This window comes from Pan paniscus, chromosome 15, assembly GCF_029289425.2.
Source record: "Pan paniscus chromosome 15, NHGRI_mPanPan1-v2.0_pri, whole genome shotgun sequence".
Lineage (NCBI taxonomy): Eukaryota > Metazoa > Chordata > Mammalia > Primates > Hominidae > Pan > Pan paniscus.
In genome coordinates, this window is record NC_073264.2 from 35920078 (window position 1) to 35940726 (window position 20649).

Here is a 20649-nt window from a genome sequence, read left to right on the forward strand (position 1 = left end):
GCACTTTGGGAGGCTAAGGTGGGAGGATCACCTGAGGCCGGGAGTTTGAGACCAGCCTGACCAATATGGAGAAACCCCGTCTCTACTAAAAATACAAAAATTATCTTGGCATGGTGGCGCATTCCTGTAATCCCAGCTACTTTAGAGTCTGAGGCAGAAGAATTGCTTGAACCAAGGAGGCAGAGGTTGTGGGTGAGCTGAGATCGCGCCATTGCACTCCAGCTTGGGAAACAAGAGCGAAACTGTCTTAAAAAAAAAAAAAAAAAAAAAATTAGCTGGGCATGGCGGCATGCGCCTGTAGTCCCAGCTACTCGGGAGGCTGAGGCACGAGAATCACTTGAACTTGGGAGGAGGAGGTCACAGTGAGCCGAGACTGCGCCACGGCACTTCAGCCTGGACGACAGAGCAAGACTCTGTCTCAAAAAAAAAAAAAAGAAAAATACAAACATTCTAAAAAAAGACCTTGAGCCTTTTCTAACTACTCTTGCCTTTTCCAATGACTCTTTAAAAAGAGAACTTGGGGCCGGGCACGGTGGCTCACACCTGTAATCCCAGCACTTTGGGAGGCCGAGGTGGGTGGATCACGAGGTCAGGAGATCGAGACCATCCTGGCTAACACAGTGAAACCCTGACTCTACTAAAAATACAAAAAATTAGCAGGGCATAGTGGCGGGCGCCCGTAGTCCCAGCTACTCGGGAGGCTGAGGCAGGAGAATGGCATGAACCCGGGAGGCGGAGCTTGCAGTGAGCTGAGATGACGCCACTGCACTCCAGCCTGGCTGACAGAGCGAGACTCCGTCTCAAAAAAAAAAAGAAAACTTGGGCTGGGCGCTATGGCTCACGCCTGTAATCCTAGCACTTTGGGAGGCCGAGGTGGGCGGATCATGAGGTCAGGAGATCGAGACCATTCTGGCTAACACGGTGAAACACCGTCTTTACTTCAAAATAGAAAAAATTAGCTGGGCGTGGTGGCGGGCGCCTGTAGTCCCAGCTACTAGGGAGGCTGAGGCAGGAGAATGGCATGAACCCGGGAGGCGGAGCTTGCAGTGAGCCAAGATCATGCCACTATGCCACTGTATTCCAGCCTGGAAGACAGAGCGAGATTCCGTCTCAAAAAAAAAAAAAAGAAGAAGAAAAAGAAAACTTGACCACCAATCAATGTGATACTCACATCTTGATTATATTCCAAGAAGACATGGAAATTTAAATCTTTTCTCAAAATAGGATGTGCTGCCACACGACACAGGAACACTTCATGCATCGCAACTGTCTTCTTGAATATTGCCAAATATTCACTAGAAACAATATACAAAATTAAAGGTAAAAAACTCCATCAACTAAAAAGTCACCTGCAACAATTTTTTTCAGAAAATACTCTTTGGATTATTCCGAATGCAAATCAGAGATACAAAGATATAATTCATGTAAACAAGGGTTTTAGTTGAACTGTTAATGAAATACATAAAACCCAGCTTTGAAAAAGGTTTCATGCCAGTTAATAATATTTATATCTAAATGTTAATATTTTTAAGTTTTACAAATTTTTCTTACTTATGCGAGTTGATGTTAAAGTTAACTATAGGGCTGCTTGTTCTCAGCTCTACAGAAAGTGTGCTACAAATTATTTGATACAATCTTAATGATTCAATATCCAATGACTGCTTTTAAACAACTTAGTACAAAAAAAATTAAAACCCAAACCTCGGTGAGCATATTTTCAACATTAATAATTATTTTCATCTAATTACCCAAACACACAAGAAACACACTATGAAGAAACTAATTTTTTTTGCCATTACACCAAAGAAATGTGTTTAAAATATTTTAATACCAGCAGTGAATCCCAGAGACCACAAAGTAATACATGTCAGTTTGGGGAAAAAAAAAAAAAAAACATTCAAGGAAAAGGCTTGATATTCTTGCTTCAACTACGTGCAAGAAGGATAAGTTTTACATACCAGCAAACCAGCAGGACCAATGTTGGGAGAAGTTTGATCTCTGTGAGGGTAGTCATTCAGTGAAGACAAAAAAGAAGGATGCAGAGGATGGAGGTAGCAGTAGAATAAACCCAAGGTTCTCTGTTATCCAACCCCTAACCAGACCACAAAAGAATCATGATCAGGGCCACTGGAAAATCACAGATTCTTCGATATTAATGTGCTCTGCTCATTTCCAATTTTCAGTCTTATAAACTTTGAATATATATCTGTCTGCTATCAGACCACTGCTTGCAACTAAGACCTGCTTTGCTGATTTATCTTTTCAAGAGTTTAGCATCCTGAAGAGAAGTATAGTAGCAGTGTGAATATATAACTAAAAACTAAAACTAGTGGAAGAAGAGAAGAGGAAATGCATGAAGGGGAGAAATGACCAGAAAAAGTGACAGAGGTGATAACTAAGGAAAATTATTTCCTTGTACAACTCTCAAAATAGAGAAACATATCCAGCAAATCCAAAATTACTCCAAATGTTTAACGAAAGGGGAAAGATTCTGTGTTTTCAGCAAATACACTAAAAACGAAATATGGGTTGAGTATCCCTACCCGAAAATCTGAAATCCAAAGTACTCCAAAATCTGCAATTTTTTAAACAAAGACATGATGCTCAAAGGAAATATTCATCAGAACATTTCAGATTAGGGATGCTCAACCAGTAAGTATAATGCAAATACTCCAAAAAAAAAAAAATTAAAATCCAAAATGCACTCCCAGGCATTCTGCATAAGTGATACTCAACCTGTACATAATTTCCCTTTCTTCTTTTCTCTGCCTGTGGCTTCTGCCCAAAGGGAAAAGAATATAGAAGCAAAGTAACTAAAGAATAGTTAAAAACTGTTTTTCATTAAATGACTATTAGCTTCATATATACTAGAAATGTATTAGTTTCTTGAAAAAACTGTGATAATTCACACTACATACATACGCAGTTTTTAAGAAAACAGAATATATGCAGTTGCTCAGTACATTCTCTTTTGAGAAGTATGGCAATATGTCCATATTGAAAAACGAGAACTAGGTTGGTAGTGACTAAGGCTTTGTAAATAGAAAAAAAAAAAAAAATGACTATTCTACTTTAAAAAGTCATGTTCTCTATTTCTTTTTCCCCTTAAGTCCAAAGACAGACTGGACCTTTTACCTTTTTAAAAGAAGCTTTTGGATCTTCCATTTTCAACTTTCAGGGTCTATTTCAAATATGAATTTAAATAACTTTACAGTGGAGACAATTATTCTATAATTTTCCTGTAGGCTCTGATCATGATCATTAATACTGGTTGTATGACTTAAACCTGCATCTTCCAGAAAGGGTTTAATGATGGGATATCAGAAAACACCAAAAAAGGCATTAAAGCAAGCACAATTAACAAAGGCAACAACAACCAAAAAATAAAAAACAAAAAAATAAAAAAATCACTTACGCTTCCAGTTCCTGTTTCATCTTTGTGAATTCTTCCTTCGTCATTGACCCTTCTCCTTCACCAAGCTTCTGTAGTTTTTCCCTTGAAGCATCAAAATCAGGTCTTGGTGGTGCTGGTGGAATCTGTAACAGGACCAAATCACTAATTTTAAGGAAATTTTCATTTCTTGAAGCACTGTACTACTGCCACCATAGAAGACTGTGTCTGGGAAAGCTAAGGGTATCCAGAATGAGCTGAACACCAGGAGCACCCAAATTCAGATTGGAGAACTTGACTAGTTGTAGAAATTAAGTTTTGGCCAGGCGCAATGGCTCACGCCTGTAATCCCAGCACTTTGGGAGGCTGAGGTGGGCGGATCACCTGAGGTCAGGAGTTCAAGACCAGCCTGGCCAACATGATAAAATCCCATCTCTACCAAAAATACAAAAATTAGCTGGCCCTGGTGGCAAGCACCTGTAATCCCAGCGACTCGGGAGGCTGAGGCATGAGAATCGCTTGAACCTGGGAGTCGGAGGTTGCAGTGAGCCAAAATCGCACCGCTGCACTCTAGAGGAAGACCCTGTCTCCAAAAAAAAAAAGTTATATAATCTTCTTTTTTTTTTTTTTTTTTGGAGACGGAGTCTTGCTCTGTTTCCCAGGCTGGAGTAGCTGGGATTATAAGCGCACGACACCACGCCCAACTAATTTTTGTAATTTTGGTAGAGACGGGTTTTCGCCATGTTGGCCAGGCTGGTCTTGAACTCCTGGCCTCAGGTGATCCCCCCACTTCAGGCTCCTAAAGTGCTGGGATTACAGGCGTGAGCCACTGCACCTGGGCTAGTTAACCTCTTAAAGACACTTCCAACTCTTCTTTTTTTCTGGGGGGGGGGGATGGAGTTTTGCTCTTGTTGCCCAACCTGGAGTGCAATGGCGTAATCTCAGCTCACCACAACATCTGCCTCCTGGGTTCAAGTGATTCTCCTGCCTCCACCTCCCGAGTAGCTGGGATTACAGGCATGTGCCACCATGCCTGGCCAATTTTGTATTTTTAGTAGAGATGCGGTTTCTCCATGTTGGTCAGGTTGGTCTCAAACTCCTGACCTCAGATGATCCACCCGCCTCGGCCTCCCAGCCACAGGCGTCAGCCACCGTGGCCGGCCGAGACTTCCAACTCTTAAGTATCTGTCCAACTATGGTTTTTTCTTTTTCTTTTTTGAGACGGAGGCTCGCTCTGTCACACAGGCTGGAGTGCAGTGGTGGGACCTTGACTCACTGCAACCTCTGCCTCCCAGGTTCAAGCAATTCTGCCTCAGCTTTCCAAGTATCTGGGATTACAGGCACCAGCCACAACGCCCAGCTAATTTTAAAAAATATTTTTAGGAGAGACAAGGTTTTACCATCTTGGCCAGGCTGGTCTTGAACTCCTGACCTCATGATCCACCCGCCTCGGCCTCCCAAAGTGCTGGGATTACAGGCATGAGCTACCGCGCCCAGCCCCAACCATGGTTTTAAAACCAGTATGGTTTGTCACATCTCCTTAATCCCTAGGACAAGCCCATTTCAATTCTAACAAATGGTAAGAAATTAAGTTTAAATGAGGGAATGTAACATACCCCACATCCCCTAAGAAAACACTTCAGGATAAAAGGTGGTAACGAAACATGTTTCATAACTGACAATTTAAAAAAACATATCAGGCTGAGTGCGGCGTTTCATAACTGACAATTTAAAAAAACGTATCAGGCTGAGTGTGGCAGCTCATGCCTGTAATCCCAGAACTTTGGGAGGCCGAGGCAGGGGGAATCACCTGAGGTCAGGAGTTCGAGACCAGCCTGGCCAACATGGTGAAATCCCGTCTCTACTTAAAAAACAACAAAAAATTAGCCGGGCATGGTGGTGGGTGCCTGTAATCCCAGCGACTCAGGTGACTGAGGCAGGGGAATCGCCTGAATCCAGGAGGCAGAGGTTGCAGTGAACAAAGATCACGCCATTGCATTCCAGCCTGAGCAACACAAGTGAGACTCTGTCTCTAAAAAACATAACAGGGCCGGGCACGGTGGCTCACGCCTGTAATTTCAGCACTTTGGGAGGCCAAGGTGGGTGAATCATCTGAGGTTAAGAGTTCAAGACCAGCCTGGCCAACATGGTGAAACCCTGTCTCTACTAAAAATGCAAAAATTAGCTGGGTGTGTTGGTGCATTATTGTAATCCCAGCTACTTGGGAGGCTGAGGCAGGAGAATTGCTTGAACCCGGGAGGCAGAGGTTGCAGTGAGCCGAGACTGCATCACTACACTCCAGCCTGGGCAACAGAGTGAGACTCCATCTCAGAAACAAAACAAAACAAAACAAAAAAACAGTTCACAAAAAATGCTAAACAAGATTCCAAAACATAACAAAGTACCTAAAACCTCCTAGAAAATGGAATTAAAATGGAGTCTCAATACTTACGATATAACCTGCATAGTCTTCATTTTCAACAAAGGAATCATGAAGCCAGATAAATTCCTCATGTTGCCGAACAACTGAAAACTCGTTTTGTTTAAAATTTGGCAATGAACTCTGTAAAGATAGAGATTTTCTTGAATAAAAATCAAATTTACACTAAAAAGTTTTTTGAAACTGGGTCTTGCTCTGCCACCAGGCTGGAGTGCAGTGGAACAATCTCGGCTCACTGCAGCCTCAACCTCCCAGGCTCAAGCAATCCTCCCACCTCAGCCTCCGAGTAGCTGGGACTACAGGTACGAACCACCACACCTGGCTAATTTTATTTTTTGTAAAGATGAGGTCTCACTAAGATGCCCAGGCTGGTCTTGAACTCTTGGACTCAAGCAATCATCCTGCCTCGGCCTCCCAAAGTGTTGGGATTACAGGTATGAGCCACTGTGTCTGGCCTTAAAAAGTTTTTAATAAATATTTTCTATCATTTAAAAAAATTCATCTTATTTCAAGACCATTAGTGTCCTTTAAGTCTACCATAAAACTCTGAGCTATCTGGACAAAATTATCTTCGGATTGTTGGGAAAGTAAGTTGACAGGCTTATTATATTGTACTGCTACAGTTACTTAAAAGTTATGTCATTAATATATATCAAACTCAACTATTCAAACAAAGGAAAGAAATCTGCAATTTGAAAATGTGCTCAAGAACTGAAATCTAATAAAAATAATAATTTGTGGCTGGGCACGGTGGCTCACGCCTGTAATCCTAGCACTTTGGAAGGCCGAGGTGGGTTGGATCACCTGAGGTCAGGAGTTTGAGACCATCCTGATCAATAAGGTGAAACCCATCTCTACTAAAAATACAAAAATTAGCCGGGCGTCGTGGCTTGTGCCTGTAGTCCCAGCTACTTAGGAGGCTGAGACAGGAGAACTTCTTGAACCCAGGAGGCAGAGGTTGCAGTGAGTGAGCCAGGATCATGCCACTGCACTCCAGCCTGGATGACAGAGACTCTGTCTCAAAAAGAATAGTAATAATAATTATTTGTAAGACAGTAATTTGACTAACAGAAAGAACAATGAAATTGAAAGTAACAAGAATGGTAAAAGATACTAATAAAAATTTGGAAAAAAATTAAATTTGCCTTCTGTCTAGGTTCTGATTCTCAGAATATTAATCTAAAAAAAGTACATTTTTGGCTGGGTGCGGTGGCTCACGCCTGTAATCCCAGCACTTTGGGCGGATCACAAGGTCGGAGATCGAGACCATCCTGGCTAACACAGTGAAACCCCGTCTCTACTAAAAAAAGAAAAAAATACAAAAAATTAGCCAGACATGGTGGTGGACGCCTGTAGTCCCAGCTACTCTGGAGGCTGAGGCAGGAGAATGGCGTGAACCCGGGAGGAGGAGCTTGCAGTGAGCCGAGATCGCGCCACTGCACTCCAGCCTGGGCGACAGAGCAAGACTCCGTCTCAAAAAAAAAAAAAAAAAAAAAAAAAGTGCATTTTCCTACACCTATTTTTGTTAAAATAGTTTCTTTCCAATTATGTTTAAAACCCAAGTCTGGTCAACATATCACATATGTAGTATAATAAATGGCTAAAATAATAGAAAGTACAAAATTACATTTACCTTTGTGTGAACAGTGAATTTTACTTTATCCCGCTCACTAAGAGCATCAGAAATGTCCACCTGCAGAGCAGCATCACTTTGAAGATCTACATTTATTGCTTTAAGCTAGAAAAAGAAAACCAGTATCTTCATGAAAATCATGTTTTATATCATTACATTTTTTCTCTTAGACAAGACAATGCAAAAACAAAACAAAAATAACAAAAGATTATTAAGTCTAAAGAAGTACTCATGTCCATTTAACATACATACTATATACATTTTGAAGCAGCTGCTTTGGGCAACGCTATTACCTTAATTCTATAGTATTCAATTCTAGAATTTTCATTTTATAGTATTCAACTATATTCTGCTTTATGTAAGTCACTGAGTTAATCATGATTTATTATAGTTTAGTTACAGTTTATTTCAAAAAGAAAACTCTTTTCAGCCAGATGTGATGGCTCATGTCTATAATCCCAGCACTTTAGGAGGCTGAAGCGGGAGGACTGACTGAGCCCAGGAATTCAAGACCACCCTGGGAAACATAACAAGACCCTGTCTCTACAGAAATTGAAAAAAAAAAAAAAAAAGAAAATAGCCAGATATGGTGGTGCACACCTGTGGTCTCAGTACACAGGAGGCTGAGGCAGGAGGCTTGCTTGAGCCTAGGTCAAGGCTACAGTGAGCAGTAATCATGCCACTGAACTCCAGCCTGGATGACAGAGCAAAACCGTCTCAAAAAAAAAAAAAAAAAAAAAACCTTCTTCAAAAAAAAAAAAAAACCCTATTTTCCAAGAAAGTGGTCCATCTAAGTTCAAGTGCTCTAAAATTAAGGAATGTGTCTGCCTTGAAGCACAAGAAAAATAATAAAAAGACTATCAAGCAACAATTTTAACTCCTGCCTCTCTATATTCAGGAATATACAATGAAACTATCAAATATAATTAAACATATTAATGTAAAGTGCTAAGAAAAATACTAACATACAGTAAGTACTCAATAAGTAACTCCATAAACTACATTTGAAGAAATAAATATATTTCCTATTTAGTGCTTCCACTTTCTCATCTATAAGAAGACTCTTCTACTTATTAATTTTTAAACTTCATCTGTTTTTCTTACTCTTTAAACAATAAATAACTTGTTTGGGTAATTTTGAGACTTAGGAAAGAGTCAAAACACTCAAAGTCTTAGCCAGCTGCAAAGACATGAAATAGACTGTTTCAAAGACAGTACTCTAGTTGTAAAACCTAGGACTTAGAGAATCTCACCTGGTCATTAGTATCTCAAATTTTAATTACATTGTAAATGAACAAAATGCTGAATGCAAATACAAAATTGTTTACTCAATGATTTCAAATATATATACGTGTGTGTGTGTATATATATATATATATATATATATATATATATATATAATTTTATTTTTTGTTTTTGAGACAGGGTCTCACTCTGTTACCCAGGTTGGAGTGCAGTGTTCTGTTCACTACAACCTCTGCCTCCCAGGTTCAAGTGATTCTCCCACCTCAGCCTCCTGAGTAGCTGGGATTATAGTCGTGCGCCCCCACATCCAGCTATTTTTGTAGTTTTTGGTAGAGAAGGGGTTTTGCCATGTTGGCCAGGCTGGTCTTGAACTCCTGACCTCAAGTGATCTGCCCACCTTGGCATTCGAATTGCTTGAGCTCAGGAATCTGAGACTAGCCTGGCCAACACGGCAAAACCCCATCTCTACAAAAAATACAAAAATTAGCCGGGCACATGTTGTACACCTGTAGTCCCAGCTACTTGGGAGGCTGAGGTGTGGGGAATGGCTTGAGCCCAAGAGGTGGAGGTTGCAGTGAGCTGAAATCATGCCACTGCACTCCAGCCTGGGCAATAGAGCCAAACCCTGTCTCAAAAAAAAAAAAAAAGGGGGGGGGAGGCCGGGTGCGGTGGCTCACACCTATAAACCCAGCACTTTGGCAGGCCAAGGCAGGTGGATCATGAGGTCAAGAGATTGAGACCATACTGGTCAACATGGTGAAACCCCATCTCTACTAAAAATACCAAAATTAGCTGGGCATAGTGGCGCACACCTGTAGTCCCAGCTACTTGGGAGGCGGAGGTTGCACTGAGCAGAGATTGTGCCACTACACTCCAGCCTGGCAAAACAGTAAGACACTGTCTCAAAAAAAAAAAAAAAAAAGAGAAATCTGTTCCCTTTTTTCTTTTTTGGAGACTGAGTCTTGCTCTGTCACCCAGACTGGAGTGCAGTGGCACAATCTCGGCTCACTGCAAGCTCCGCCTCCCAGGTTCACGCCATTCTCCTGCCTCAGCCTCCCAAGTAGCTGGGACTACAGGCACCCACCACCACGCCTGGCTCATTTTTTGTATTTTTTTTAGTAGACAGGAGTTTCACCGTGTTAGCCAGGATGGTCTCGATCTCCTGACCTCGTGATACGCCCGCCTCGGCCTCCCAAAGTGCTGGGATTACAGGCGTGAGCCACCGTGTCCGGCCTCCTTTTTTTCTTTAATCACATTCAGGCTTTTTGTTTTTTTAAATAGAGACAGGGTCTCGCTATGTCACCCAGGCTGGTCTTGAACTCCCGAGCTCAGGCAATCCTTTCACCTTGGCCTCCCAAAGTCCTGGGATTACAGACGTGAGCCACTGAGCCAGGCCTGGCCACTTTTAAGATGTTTATCGTGGTAGGCTGAACAATGGCTCCCCAGGAGGTATCTACATCCAAATTCCTAGGAGCTGTAAATGTTACCTTATATGTCAATAAATGACTTTGCAGATGTCATTCAATTATGGATTTTGAGATGGGGATTTTGAGATTATCCTGGATTATCCAGGTGGGCCTTAAAGGCAATCACGTCATCTTTTTTTGAGATGGAGTCTCACTTTGTCCCCTGAGGTTGGAGTGCAGTGGCCCCATTTTGGCTCACTACAACCTCCGCCTCCCATGTTCAAGTGATTCTCCTGCCTCAACCTCCCGAGTAGCTAGGACTACAGGCATGCACAACCAGGCCCAGCTAATTTTTGTATTTTTAGTAGAGATGGGCTTTTGCCACGTTAGCCAGTCTGGTCTTCAACTCCTGACCTCAGGTGATCCACCTGCCTCAGCCTCCCAAAGTGTTGGGATTACAGGCGTGAGCCACCACGCCGAGCCAGGACATTATCCTTATATATAAAAGGCAGAGGCCAGGTGCCACTGGTGGCTCATGCCTGTAATCCCAGCACTTTGGGAGGCCGAAGTGAGTGGATCACCTGAGGTCAGGAGTTCGAGACCAGCCTGACCAATGTGGAGAAGCCCCGTCTCTACTAAAATAGCTGGGTGCGGTGGTGCATGCCTATAATCCCAGCTACTTGGGAGGCTGAGGCAGGAGAATGGTGTGAACCTGGGAGGTGGAGCTGGCAGTGAGCCGAGATCACGCCACTGCACTCCAGTGACAGAGTGAGACTCTATCCAAAAAAAAAAAAAAAAAAAATTGACACAGGAAAAAAATACTCCAATAACTAATGAGAAGGTCATGTGACCATGGAGGCAGATTAGAGTAATGCAGCCACAAACCAAACCAAGGACTGCTGCTGCTGGTAGCCACTGAAAGCTGGAGGAGGCAGGGAATTCTTCCCTAGAGCCTCCGGAGGGAGAGCTGGCCCTGCCAGGTTGACATCCTGACTTCTCTGACTTCAGCTCGGTGATACTGATTTCTGACTTCTGGCCTTCAGAACTGTGAGAGAATAAATTTATGTAGTTTTAAGCCATCAAGTTTGTGGTAACTTGTTACAGCAGCCACAGGAAACTAGTTCATTTATCATACAGGTTTTGGAATAATGACTAGCATTTCTCCACTTCTTAGGTTTTCATTGCTTAGTCTAGCATTTCCAAAACACACCTAATAAGAATCAACCTGGTTGCTTGTTAAAAATACAGAATCTGGCTGGGCGTGGTGGCTTACGTCTGTAATCCCAGCACTTTGGGAGGCTGAGGCGGGTGAATCACGAGGTCAGGAGATCGAGACTATCCTGGCTAACACAGTGAAACCCCGTCTCTACTAAAAATACAAAAAAATTAGCCGGGCGTGGTGGTGGGTGACTGAAGTCCCAGCTACTCCGGAGGCTGAGGCAGGAGAATGGCGTGAACCCAGGAGGCGGAGCTTGCAGTGAGCCAAGATAGCGCCACTGCACTCCAGCCTGGGCAAGAGCGAGACTCCATCTCAAAAAAACAAAAACAAAAACAAAAAACAGAATCTGGGGCCGCGTGTGGTGGCTCATGCCTGTAATACCAGCACTCTGGGAGGCCGAGGTGGGTGGATCACGAGGTCAGGAGTTCCAGACCAATGTGGCCAAGATGGTGAAACCCTGTCTCTTACTAAAAATACAAAAATTAACTGGGCCTGGTGGCAGGTGCCTGTAATCCCAGCTACTCGGGAGGCTGAGGCAGCGAACTGCTTGAACCTGGGAGGCGGAAGTTGCAGTGAGGTGAGATGGTGCCACTGCACTCCAGCCTGGAAGACAGAGCGAGACTCCGTCTCAACACAAAAACAAAAACAAAAACAAAAAAACAGAATCTGGCTGGGTGTGGCAGCTCACACCTATAATATTAACACTTTGGGAGGCTGAGGCGATTGGAACACTTGAGCTCAGGAGTTCAAGACCAATCTAGGCAACATGGCAAAACCCCATCTCTAAAAAAACCCGAAAACAATAACCAAAACAAAAATTAGCCCAGCCTGGTGGGACACACCTGTAGTCCCAGCTAGCTGAGACAGGAGGATTGCTTGAACTCAGGAGGTCGAGGCTGCAGTGAGCCAAGAAACTGCCAATGCACTCCAGCCTGGGTGACAAAGTGAGACCCTGTCTCAAAAAAAACCCCAAAAAACTCCAAAACCAGAAACAGAATCCCAGGCCTATCAAAACAGGAACGTCAGGCAAAGGCCCTTAAAATCTGTAACTGAATACACCAGCAGACATTTTCAGGATTTTCCTTGCCTTTATATTCTGTCAAAATTTCCTCTCAGCTGTTAATATGTTGTTCTTAATATTTATAAGAAATATTTTGGCCAGCCAAGGTGGCTCATGCGTGGAATCCCTGTACCTTGGGAGGCCAAGGCAGGAGGATCGCTTGAGCCCAGGAGTTTGAGACCAGCCTGGGCAACATAGCAAGACCTGTCTCTACAAAATAAAAAAATTAGCTGGGCATGGTGGCCCACATTTGTAGTCTCTGCTACTCAGGAAGCTTGAGGCAGGAAGATCAAGAGTTTGAGGTTGCAGTGAGCTATGATGGCACCACTGCACTCCAGTCTCGTAAGACCCTATTTCAAAAATTTTTCTTCCAGATTTCCTATCTCTATGTACACTTTTGCTTTCAGATTTTTTTTTTAACTACTGATCTATCAGTTTGGAAGCATACCTTTCAGAGATATCTACATTTGAGAAGATGTTATTTATTCTTCCAATTCAAGATTATTCCAAGTTATTAAAACAGTTCTTTCTCTTCCATTTCCTTATCCTTCTATACTAAATATACTGTTTCCCTTTATTGTTTAGTTTTTTTTTGATAGCACAACACTTGGTTTCTTAAATGGTAACTTTTATCTATATAAAATATCCCTGTACTATCCACTTAACGGTTTTGGTCTTGAATTCTACTTATTTTGGCATAATTTACATACAATAAATTACAGATTTTCAGTATAAAGAGCTTTAACAAATATATAGGCCACCTACCATACTCACAGGCTTATGTGATCCTCCTGCCTCAGCCTCCTAAGCAATTGGGACCACAGGTGTACACCACCACATCTGGCTAATTATTATTATTTTTTAAGAGATAGGGTCTCCCTATGTTGCCCAGGCTGTTCTCAACCTCCTGGGCTTAAGTGATTCTCCCACCTCGGCCTCCCAAAGTGCTAGGATTATAGGCGTAAGCCACTGCACCTGGCTAAATTCTCTCTTGTATACCTTATTAAAGCATGTTATCCATTTATATATTGCCTTAAGAGCTATTAACTCAATCTACCATTTGTCTTTTCCTTTTCTTTTTTTTTTCCCTTGAGACAGAGTCTCGCTGTGTTGCCCAGGCTGGAGTGCAGCGGTGCAATCATTGCTCACTCTACTGTCAAACTCCTGGCTTAAGCAATCCCCTCCGTCCTCGGCCTCCCAAAGTGTTAGGATTACAGGCGTGAGCCTGTAATAGGACTTATGACTGGCCTAAGTCCTATTTCTAATAAACAAGATGTATAATGGAAAAGCCAGTCCCCAAAATAAAATCACCCCCCACCATCAGTATAAAATATCACTGAAAAGTTAACATGCTATCATGGTTCATCAATTCTAGATGCATATTTTTTATAACATATCTGAAATAGGAATGTCCTTTTTTATTTTTATTTTTTTGAGGCAGAGTCTCGCCCTGTCACCAGGCTGGAGTGCAGTGGCGTGATCTTGGCTCACTGCAATCTCCACCTCCAGGGTTCAAGTGATTCTCTTGCCTCAGCCTCCTGAGTAGCTGGGATTACAGGCATGTGCCACCACACCCAGCTAATTTTTGTATTTTTAGTAGAGACGGGGTTTCACAATGTTGGCCAGGATGGTCTTGATCCCCTGACCTCATGATCCACCTGCTTCAGCCTCCCAAAGTGCTGGGATTACAGGTGTGAGCCACCATGCCCAGCCAGGAATGTCTTTCAATTGATGACAAATTACAATTTAACTAGCAACATTTTTTTTCCTTAGTGGTACATAAAAAAAAGTCTTTCAATCAAATGCACCTTAAATCTGATAAAATATATTGTAGATTTTTTAATTTTAAAGAGACAGAGTCTTGCGCTGCTACCCAGGTTGGAATGCGGTGGCACAATCATAGCTCATTTTAACCTTGAACTCCTGGGATCAAGCGATCATTCCATCTCAGCCTTCCAGGTAGCTGGGACTACAGGCACACATCACCATGCCCAGCTAATTTTTGAGATGGGATCTCACCATGTTGCCCAGGCTGGTCTTGAGCTCGTGGGTTCAAGTGATCCACCTCCTGACCCCGTTTGGCTTCCCGAACCACTGGGATTACAGGTGTGAGATTTAGTGTTCATTACATAAAATGTACACAAATTGTCCAGGCAGATTTTCTTCTCAGTTTAGCAAAAAGTCAATCATTTTAGAGGGTTTTATTAAGGACTGGAGTCAAGCAAACAACTTGTGTTTCATAAAAATTTAATCGGCTGGGTGTGGTGGCTCATGCCTGTCATCCCAGCACTTTGGGAGGATCACAAAGTCAGGAATTTGAGACCAGCCTGGCCAACATGGTGAAACCTTGTTTCTACTAAAAATACAAAAAAGAAAAAAAAAATTAGCTGGGCGTGGTGTGGGCGCCTGTAATCCCAGCTACTCAGGAGGCTGAGGCAGGAGAATTGCTTGAATCCAGGAGGCGGAGGCTGCAGTGAGCCGAGATCGCACCACTGCACTCCAGCCTGGTCAAGAGAGCAAGACTGTCTCGGGTTAAAAAAATTTAATCAACTTTCTGCAACTAGTGAGTTCAGTTTGAAGAAATTTCTAATTAGATTACATTCAATGGCTTAATCTTTTTCTGGAACAATAAACATTGATTGGACTGTCTTTTGTCAGAGGCTGACTAGGTTAAACATGTGTGTTGCTGGTCAAGAGAAAGATTATGACAAAAAAATATGGATTAAGTAACATAAATGTACTATCATTAGAAGAACAATTTAAAGACCCTGACCTGTGACCTGTTGTTCCACATATAATTACTTAGTAAAAGGCTGGGCACAGTAGCTTATGCCTATAATACCAGTACGTTGGGAGGCCAAGGCAGAAGGATCACTTGTGGTCAGGAGTTCGAGACCAGCATGGGCAACATAGTGAGATCGTGTCTCCACAAAAAATTTAAAAATTAGCTCGGTGTAATGGTGCACATCTGTGGTCCCAGCTACTCAGGGGACTGAGGCTGCAGTGGGCTGTGATTGTGCCACTGCATTCCAGCCTGGGTGACAGAGTGAGACCCTGTCTCAAAAAAAAAAAAAAAAAAAAGACTTGGGCCAGGCGCGGTGGCTCACGCCTGTAATCCCAGCACTTTGGGAGGCTGAGGCAGGCGGATCACGAGGTCAGGGGATCAAGACCATCCTGGCTAACACGGTGAAACCCGTCTCTACTAAAAATACAAAAAATAAGCCGGGCGTGGTGGCGGGCACCTGTAGTCCCAGCTACTTGGGAGGCTGAGGCAGGAGAATCGCTTGAACCCAGGAGGCAGAGCTTGCAGTGAGCCAAGATTGCACCACTGCACTCCAGCCTGGGAGACAGAGCAAGACTGCCTCCAAAAAAAAAAAAAAAAAAGACTTAGGAAGACATTCACTACTAGTTACTATACTGACTAGTGTACTATGAAGTATCTAGCTTAGAACATCCCTAAGAAGTCAGTTGTTCATATTTTGACAGCAAAGCAAATGTAGAGAGATGGATGAGTGGATGGGATGGGGCAAAGAGGAAGGAAGAAAGAAAATAACTTTGACTCTTACAATAGTCTCCCAACTGATCTCTTACTTCAGCCCTTGCCCCTCATAAATTTATTCCCTACAGGGCCACTACTATGATATCATTAAACTAGAAATCATTTCTCTGCTTAAAATCTAAGGAGTTTCCACTTGAAGAAAAGCTGAATACCTTACAGTGGCCTACCAGGCACTATAAAATCTCCATCTGATATCATCTAATTTACCACTCCTCTGGCTCACTATAGTCCTGCCATGTGGCCTCCTTTTTGGGGAGGGGGGGGATGGAGTCTTGCTCTGTCGCCAAGGCTGGAGTACAGTGGTGTGATCTCAGCTCACTGCAACCTCTGCCTCTCTGATTCAAGCAATTCTCCTGCCTCAGTCTCCCTAGTAGCTGGAATTACAGACGTGCGACACCACGCCCAGCTAATTTTTGTATTTTTAGTAGAGACAAGGTTTCACCATCTTGGCCAGGCTGGTCTCGAACTCCCAACCTCAGGTGATCCACCCACCTTGGCCTCTCAAGTGCTGGGATTACAGGCATGAGCCACTGCACCTGGCCCTCCTTGTTTTTTGAACACACAAACATGCTGCCGTCTCAGGGAGTCTTTGCAACCGCTGGTTCCCTCTGCCTGGAACACTCTGCCCCCAGATACGTATCTGCACAGCTCACTTCCTTCAAGTCCTTAAGTCTTCCTCAGGAAGGCCTTTCCTAGCCACCCTATTTAAAAGTGCAGCTCAAACCATCCTCCCCTCCCAGCCCAAAAATCCCTACTCCTCCCTCATTTTTCTTCATAATGCCTATTCAAAACCTAATATACTTTACTTTTTAAAAATGTCTCTTCATGACTGTAATTCAGCTCCATGAAGACATGGGTTTTTGTCTGTTTTGTTCATTGCTACATTCCCAATGGAAGTTCTCGACAAATATTTGTGGAATGTAAAGGAGGGAAGAGGAAAAAAGAAAGGTGGTAACCACAACTGGGCTACAAAACTATTTTCAGGTAATTACAGTATGATCAATTAAAAACCCCATGATAGAAGTAAAATTTGATTGGCCAGGCGCAGTGGCTCATGCCTGTAATCCCAACACTTTGGGAGGCCAAGGTGGGCAGATCACAAGGTCAGGAGTCTGAGACCAGCCTGGCCAACATGGTGAAACCCCATCTCTACTAAAAATACAAAAATTAGCTGGGTGCAGTGGTGCATGCCTGTAGTCCCTGCTACTTGGGAGGCTGAGGCAGAAGGATCACTTGAACCCAGGAGGTGGAGGTTGCAGTGAGCTGATATCGCACCACTGCACTCCAGCCTCGGTGACAGAACACAACTCTGTCTCAAAAAAAAAAAAAAATATATATATATAGAGAGAGAGAGAGAGAGAGAGATAGAATAAATATAAATACTAGGCAATACAGTAATATGCGGCTATTTAATAAACTTTTTTTTCAGCACTTATACGCAAACACTGTCCCAGGTATTGTGGAAGATTTAAAGTGAACAAAAAGCCCTGCCTTCAAGAAATCTGTTTGCAATGAGGAAGACAATCAATCTTATGTAATATAAAATTAACTGCTTCCTGCTTTCTCCCCACTTTTACCACATGTACAATGTAACCTCATCAACACCTCCAGTCCTGTGACCTTTCCATTTATTTCCAGTCTGTCGGCACTCCCTCTGCTTCACTCCTTTTCCAATCCACTCCACGAATGCCATTCCAATACCTTTACTGCTGGTCCCTTCAACTCTCACTGCTCTTTTACCATACCTGGCTCACAAATTCCCATACTCAGGATCTACTTATCTTTTATTTATTTATTTTTTTATAGAGATGAGGTCTCACTATGCTGCCCAAGCTAGACTTCAACTCCTGGGCTCAAGCGATCCTCCCACCTTAGCCTCTCAAATGCTGGGATTACAGGCATGAGCCACCTGGCCTCAAGATCAATATAATCGTCAACTTTTACATTTGGGCTGCTGAGTATGGCTAGAGAAAAGTCACCATTGTTTGTACTGTTCCATTTCAAATTAATGGTCTCCAAATTGCATATGCTCTTTGAAAACCACTCAGCAGTCCAGTCCTGTGCAACTCTGCTCAGCTCCTCTTTTGATTCCCTGCAGCAACAATTCCAACTTTTACTACCACATTACACCCCACCCTCAACAAGTGAACTTGCCTCCTCCAGGCCAGAGAAATAAATGCCAGCAGCTGTTTATTCTCTCAGGCCCACCAACACATCTTTTTACAAATAAATTTTGCCTCACAGCTGGTCATGGTGGCACACGCCTGTAGTCCCAGCTACTTGGGAAGCTGAGGTGGGAGGATCACTTGAGCCCCAGGAGGTCGAGGCTGCAGTGAGCTGTGATGGTGCCACTACATGCCAGCCTGGGCAACAGAGCAAGACTATGTCAAAAAACAAAAACAAAATTCTTTACATGAGTACCTAATTTCCAAACCAATGATATTTTTCAGTCTTCTTGGCCTCTCTGCAGTATTCTGCCTTGGTATCATTCTGACCACTCCTTTCTTAAAACTATCTCAACCTTTAAAAAAAAAAAATCATTATTTTTAAAACTGGACATGGGGCCGGGCATGGTGGCTCACGCCTGTAATCTCAGCACTTTGGGAGGCTGAGGCAGGAGGATCACTTGAGGCCAGGAGTTTGAGACCAGCCTGGGCAACATAGCGAAACCCTGTGTCTACTAAAAATACAAAAATTAGTTGGGCGTGGTTGTGCACGCCTGTAATCCCAGCTACTCAGGAAGCTGAGACACAAGAAACTGCTTAAATCCAGGAGGGAGAAGTTGCAGTGAATCGAGATGGTGCCACTGCACTCCAACCTGGGTGATAAAGTGAGACTCCCTCAAAAAAAAAATAAAAAATAAAAAATGGTGACGGGCGTCTCACTCTGTCACCCAGGCTGGAATGCAGTGGTACAATCATAGCTCATTACAGCCTCAAACTCCTGTGATCAAGCAATCTTCCTGCCTCAGCCTCCCAAGTAGCTAGGACTAAATGCATGTGTGACCACACCCTGTTAATTTTTAGTTTTTGTAGAGAGAGGATCTCTCTACAGACCCCAGACTGGTCTCAAACTCCTGGGCTCAAGTGATCCTCTTGCCTCAGCCTCTCAGAGTGCTAGGATTATAGACATGAGCCACTGCGTCAGCTTCTCTCAACTTCTGAAGTCTCCTCTGATTCGCCTCCTACCCCTCTCAGCCCCATTAACCAATCATCTTTGCTTTGGTCCTTAAATGCTGGTTTCCCTTGGGTGCTAGCTAATATTGGAAATATCAGCCATTCTCAACTAATAATTCCTAATTATATCCCCAATTCAGACTTTTTATTCTAAGTTCCCAATTTGAATTTCAAGTTACCAACTAGACATAGCCACCTGGATGTATTCACTTATTAAACAACTGAGTGCCCTCAATGTATCAAGCACTGTCCTACATGTTAGGGAGACAGCAGTGAAGAGACACAATCCTCAGCCTTACAGATCTTACATTCTAGTTTGGTGGGGGCAGGTTAGATGCCTCACAGGCACTTTAAATCCAACATACCTGGAACCAGACTTATGACCTAACCTCTAACCCTGTTCTTCCTTCCTACATTCTATGTTTTCTCCTTCTCCCTTGCCCAGCCCATGTATTACTTATTCAGTCACCATGTCCTGTCTATTCTATCTCCTAAACATCTCTTTACTACATCCCTTCCTTCATCCCTCTTCCACTGCCTTAGTTCTACCTTTGTCATTTCTCATCTGGACTGCTGCATTAGCCTGTTAACTGGTTTCGTTTTCTGAAAGGAAGCATCAATCTATCCTCAATATTAGAATAATCTACAATGCTTTTTCACCTGGGCATGTCTTTCCTTTTTTTTTTTTTTTTTTGAGATGGAGTTTCACTCTTGTCGCCCAGGCTGGAGTGCAGTGGCGTGATCTTGGCTCACTGCTACCTCTGCCTCCTGGGTTCAAGCGATTCTCCTGCCTCAGTTTCCCTAGTAGCTGGGATTACAGGCACCTACCGTCACACCTGGCTAATTTTTTTTGTATTTTTAGTACAGTTGGGGTTTCGTCACGTTGGCCAGGCTGGTGTCGAACTCCTTACCTCAGGTGATCTGCCCGCCTCGGCCTCCCATAGTGCTGGGATTACAGGCATGAGCCACTGCACCAGGCCTGGGCATGTCTTTCCTAGCTTAAAATTCCTCAGTACTGGCCGGGCACGGTGGCTCACGCCTGTAATCCCAGCACTTTGGGAGGCCGAGGTGGGTGGATCACGAGGTCAGGAGATCGAGACCTTCCTGGCTAACACCGTGAAACCCCATCTCTACTAAAAATACAAAAAGAAATTAGCTGGGCGTGGTGGCGGGCGCCTGTAGTCCCAGCTACTCGGGACGCTGAGGCAGGAGAATGGCGTGAATCCGGGAGGCGGAGCTTGCAGTGAGCCGAGATCGTGCCACTGCACTCCAGCCTGGGCAATAGAGCAAAAAAAAAAAAAAAAAAAAAAAGATTCCTCAGTACTTCCCACTGCCTGGAGTCTTTCACTATGCACTATATACTCTGTACTAGCTGCATGTACCTTTGCAACCTCTGCTCCAGTAAGAACAGGTGCTCTAGGAGGAACCAAATTACCAACACATGCCATCCTCCCTGTTGGAAAGCAGACCAATAGCACAGTGGTTAAGAGCCAGGCCCTAGAGCTAGATTGCCTATTTGA

At 43.4% G+C, this 20649-nt stretch overlaps 1 protein-coding gene across 3 annotated transcripts in view; it reads right to left on the bottom strand.

Moving 5' to 3' along the window:
• SNX6 (sorting nexin 6) overlaps positions 1–20649 on the bottom strand; it is a 69085-nt gene that overhangs the window by 40735 nt on the left and 7701 nt on the right. For 2 of the 3 annotated variants that reach the window (XM_034937421.3, XM_055097466.2), the window contains exons 3-6: positions 7465–7569; positions 5844–5954; positions 3416–3537; positions 1172–1295 (exon numbers count right to left, since the gene is read on the bottom strand). In XM_034937421.3, coding sequence (XP_034793312.1) covers positions 1172–1295; positions 3416–3537; positions 5844–5954; positions 7465–7569 — 462 coding nt within the window. The remainder of the gene's footprint in view (positions 1–1171; positions 1296–3415; positions 3538–5843; positions 5955–7464; positions 7570–20649) is intronic. The other variant, XM_034937422.3, reaches the window with a different exon arrangement.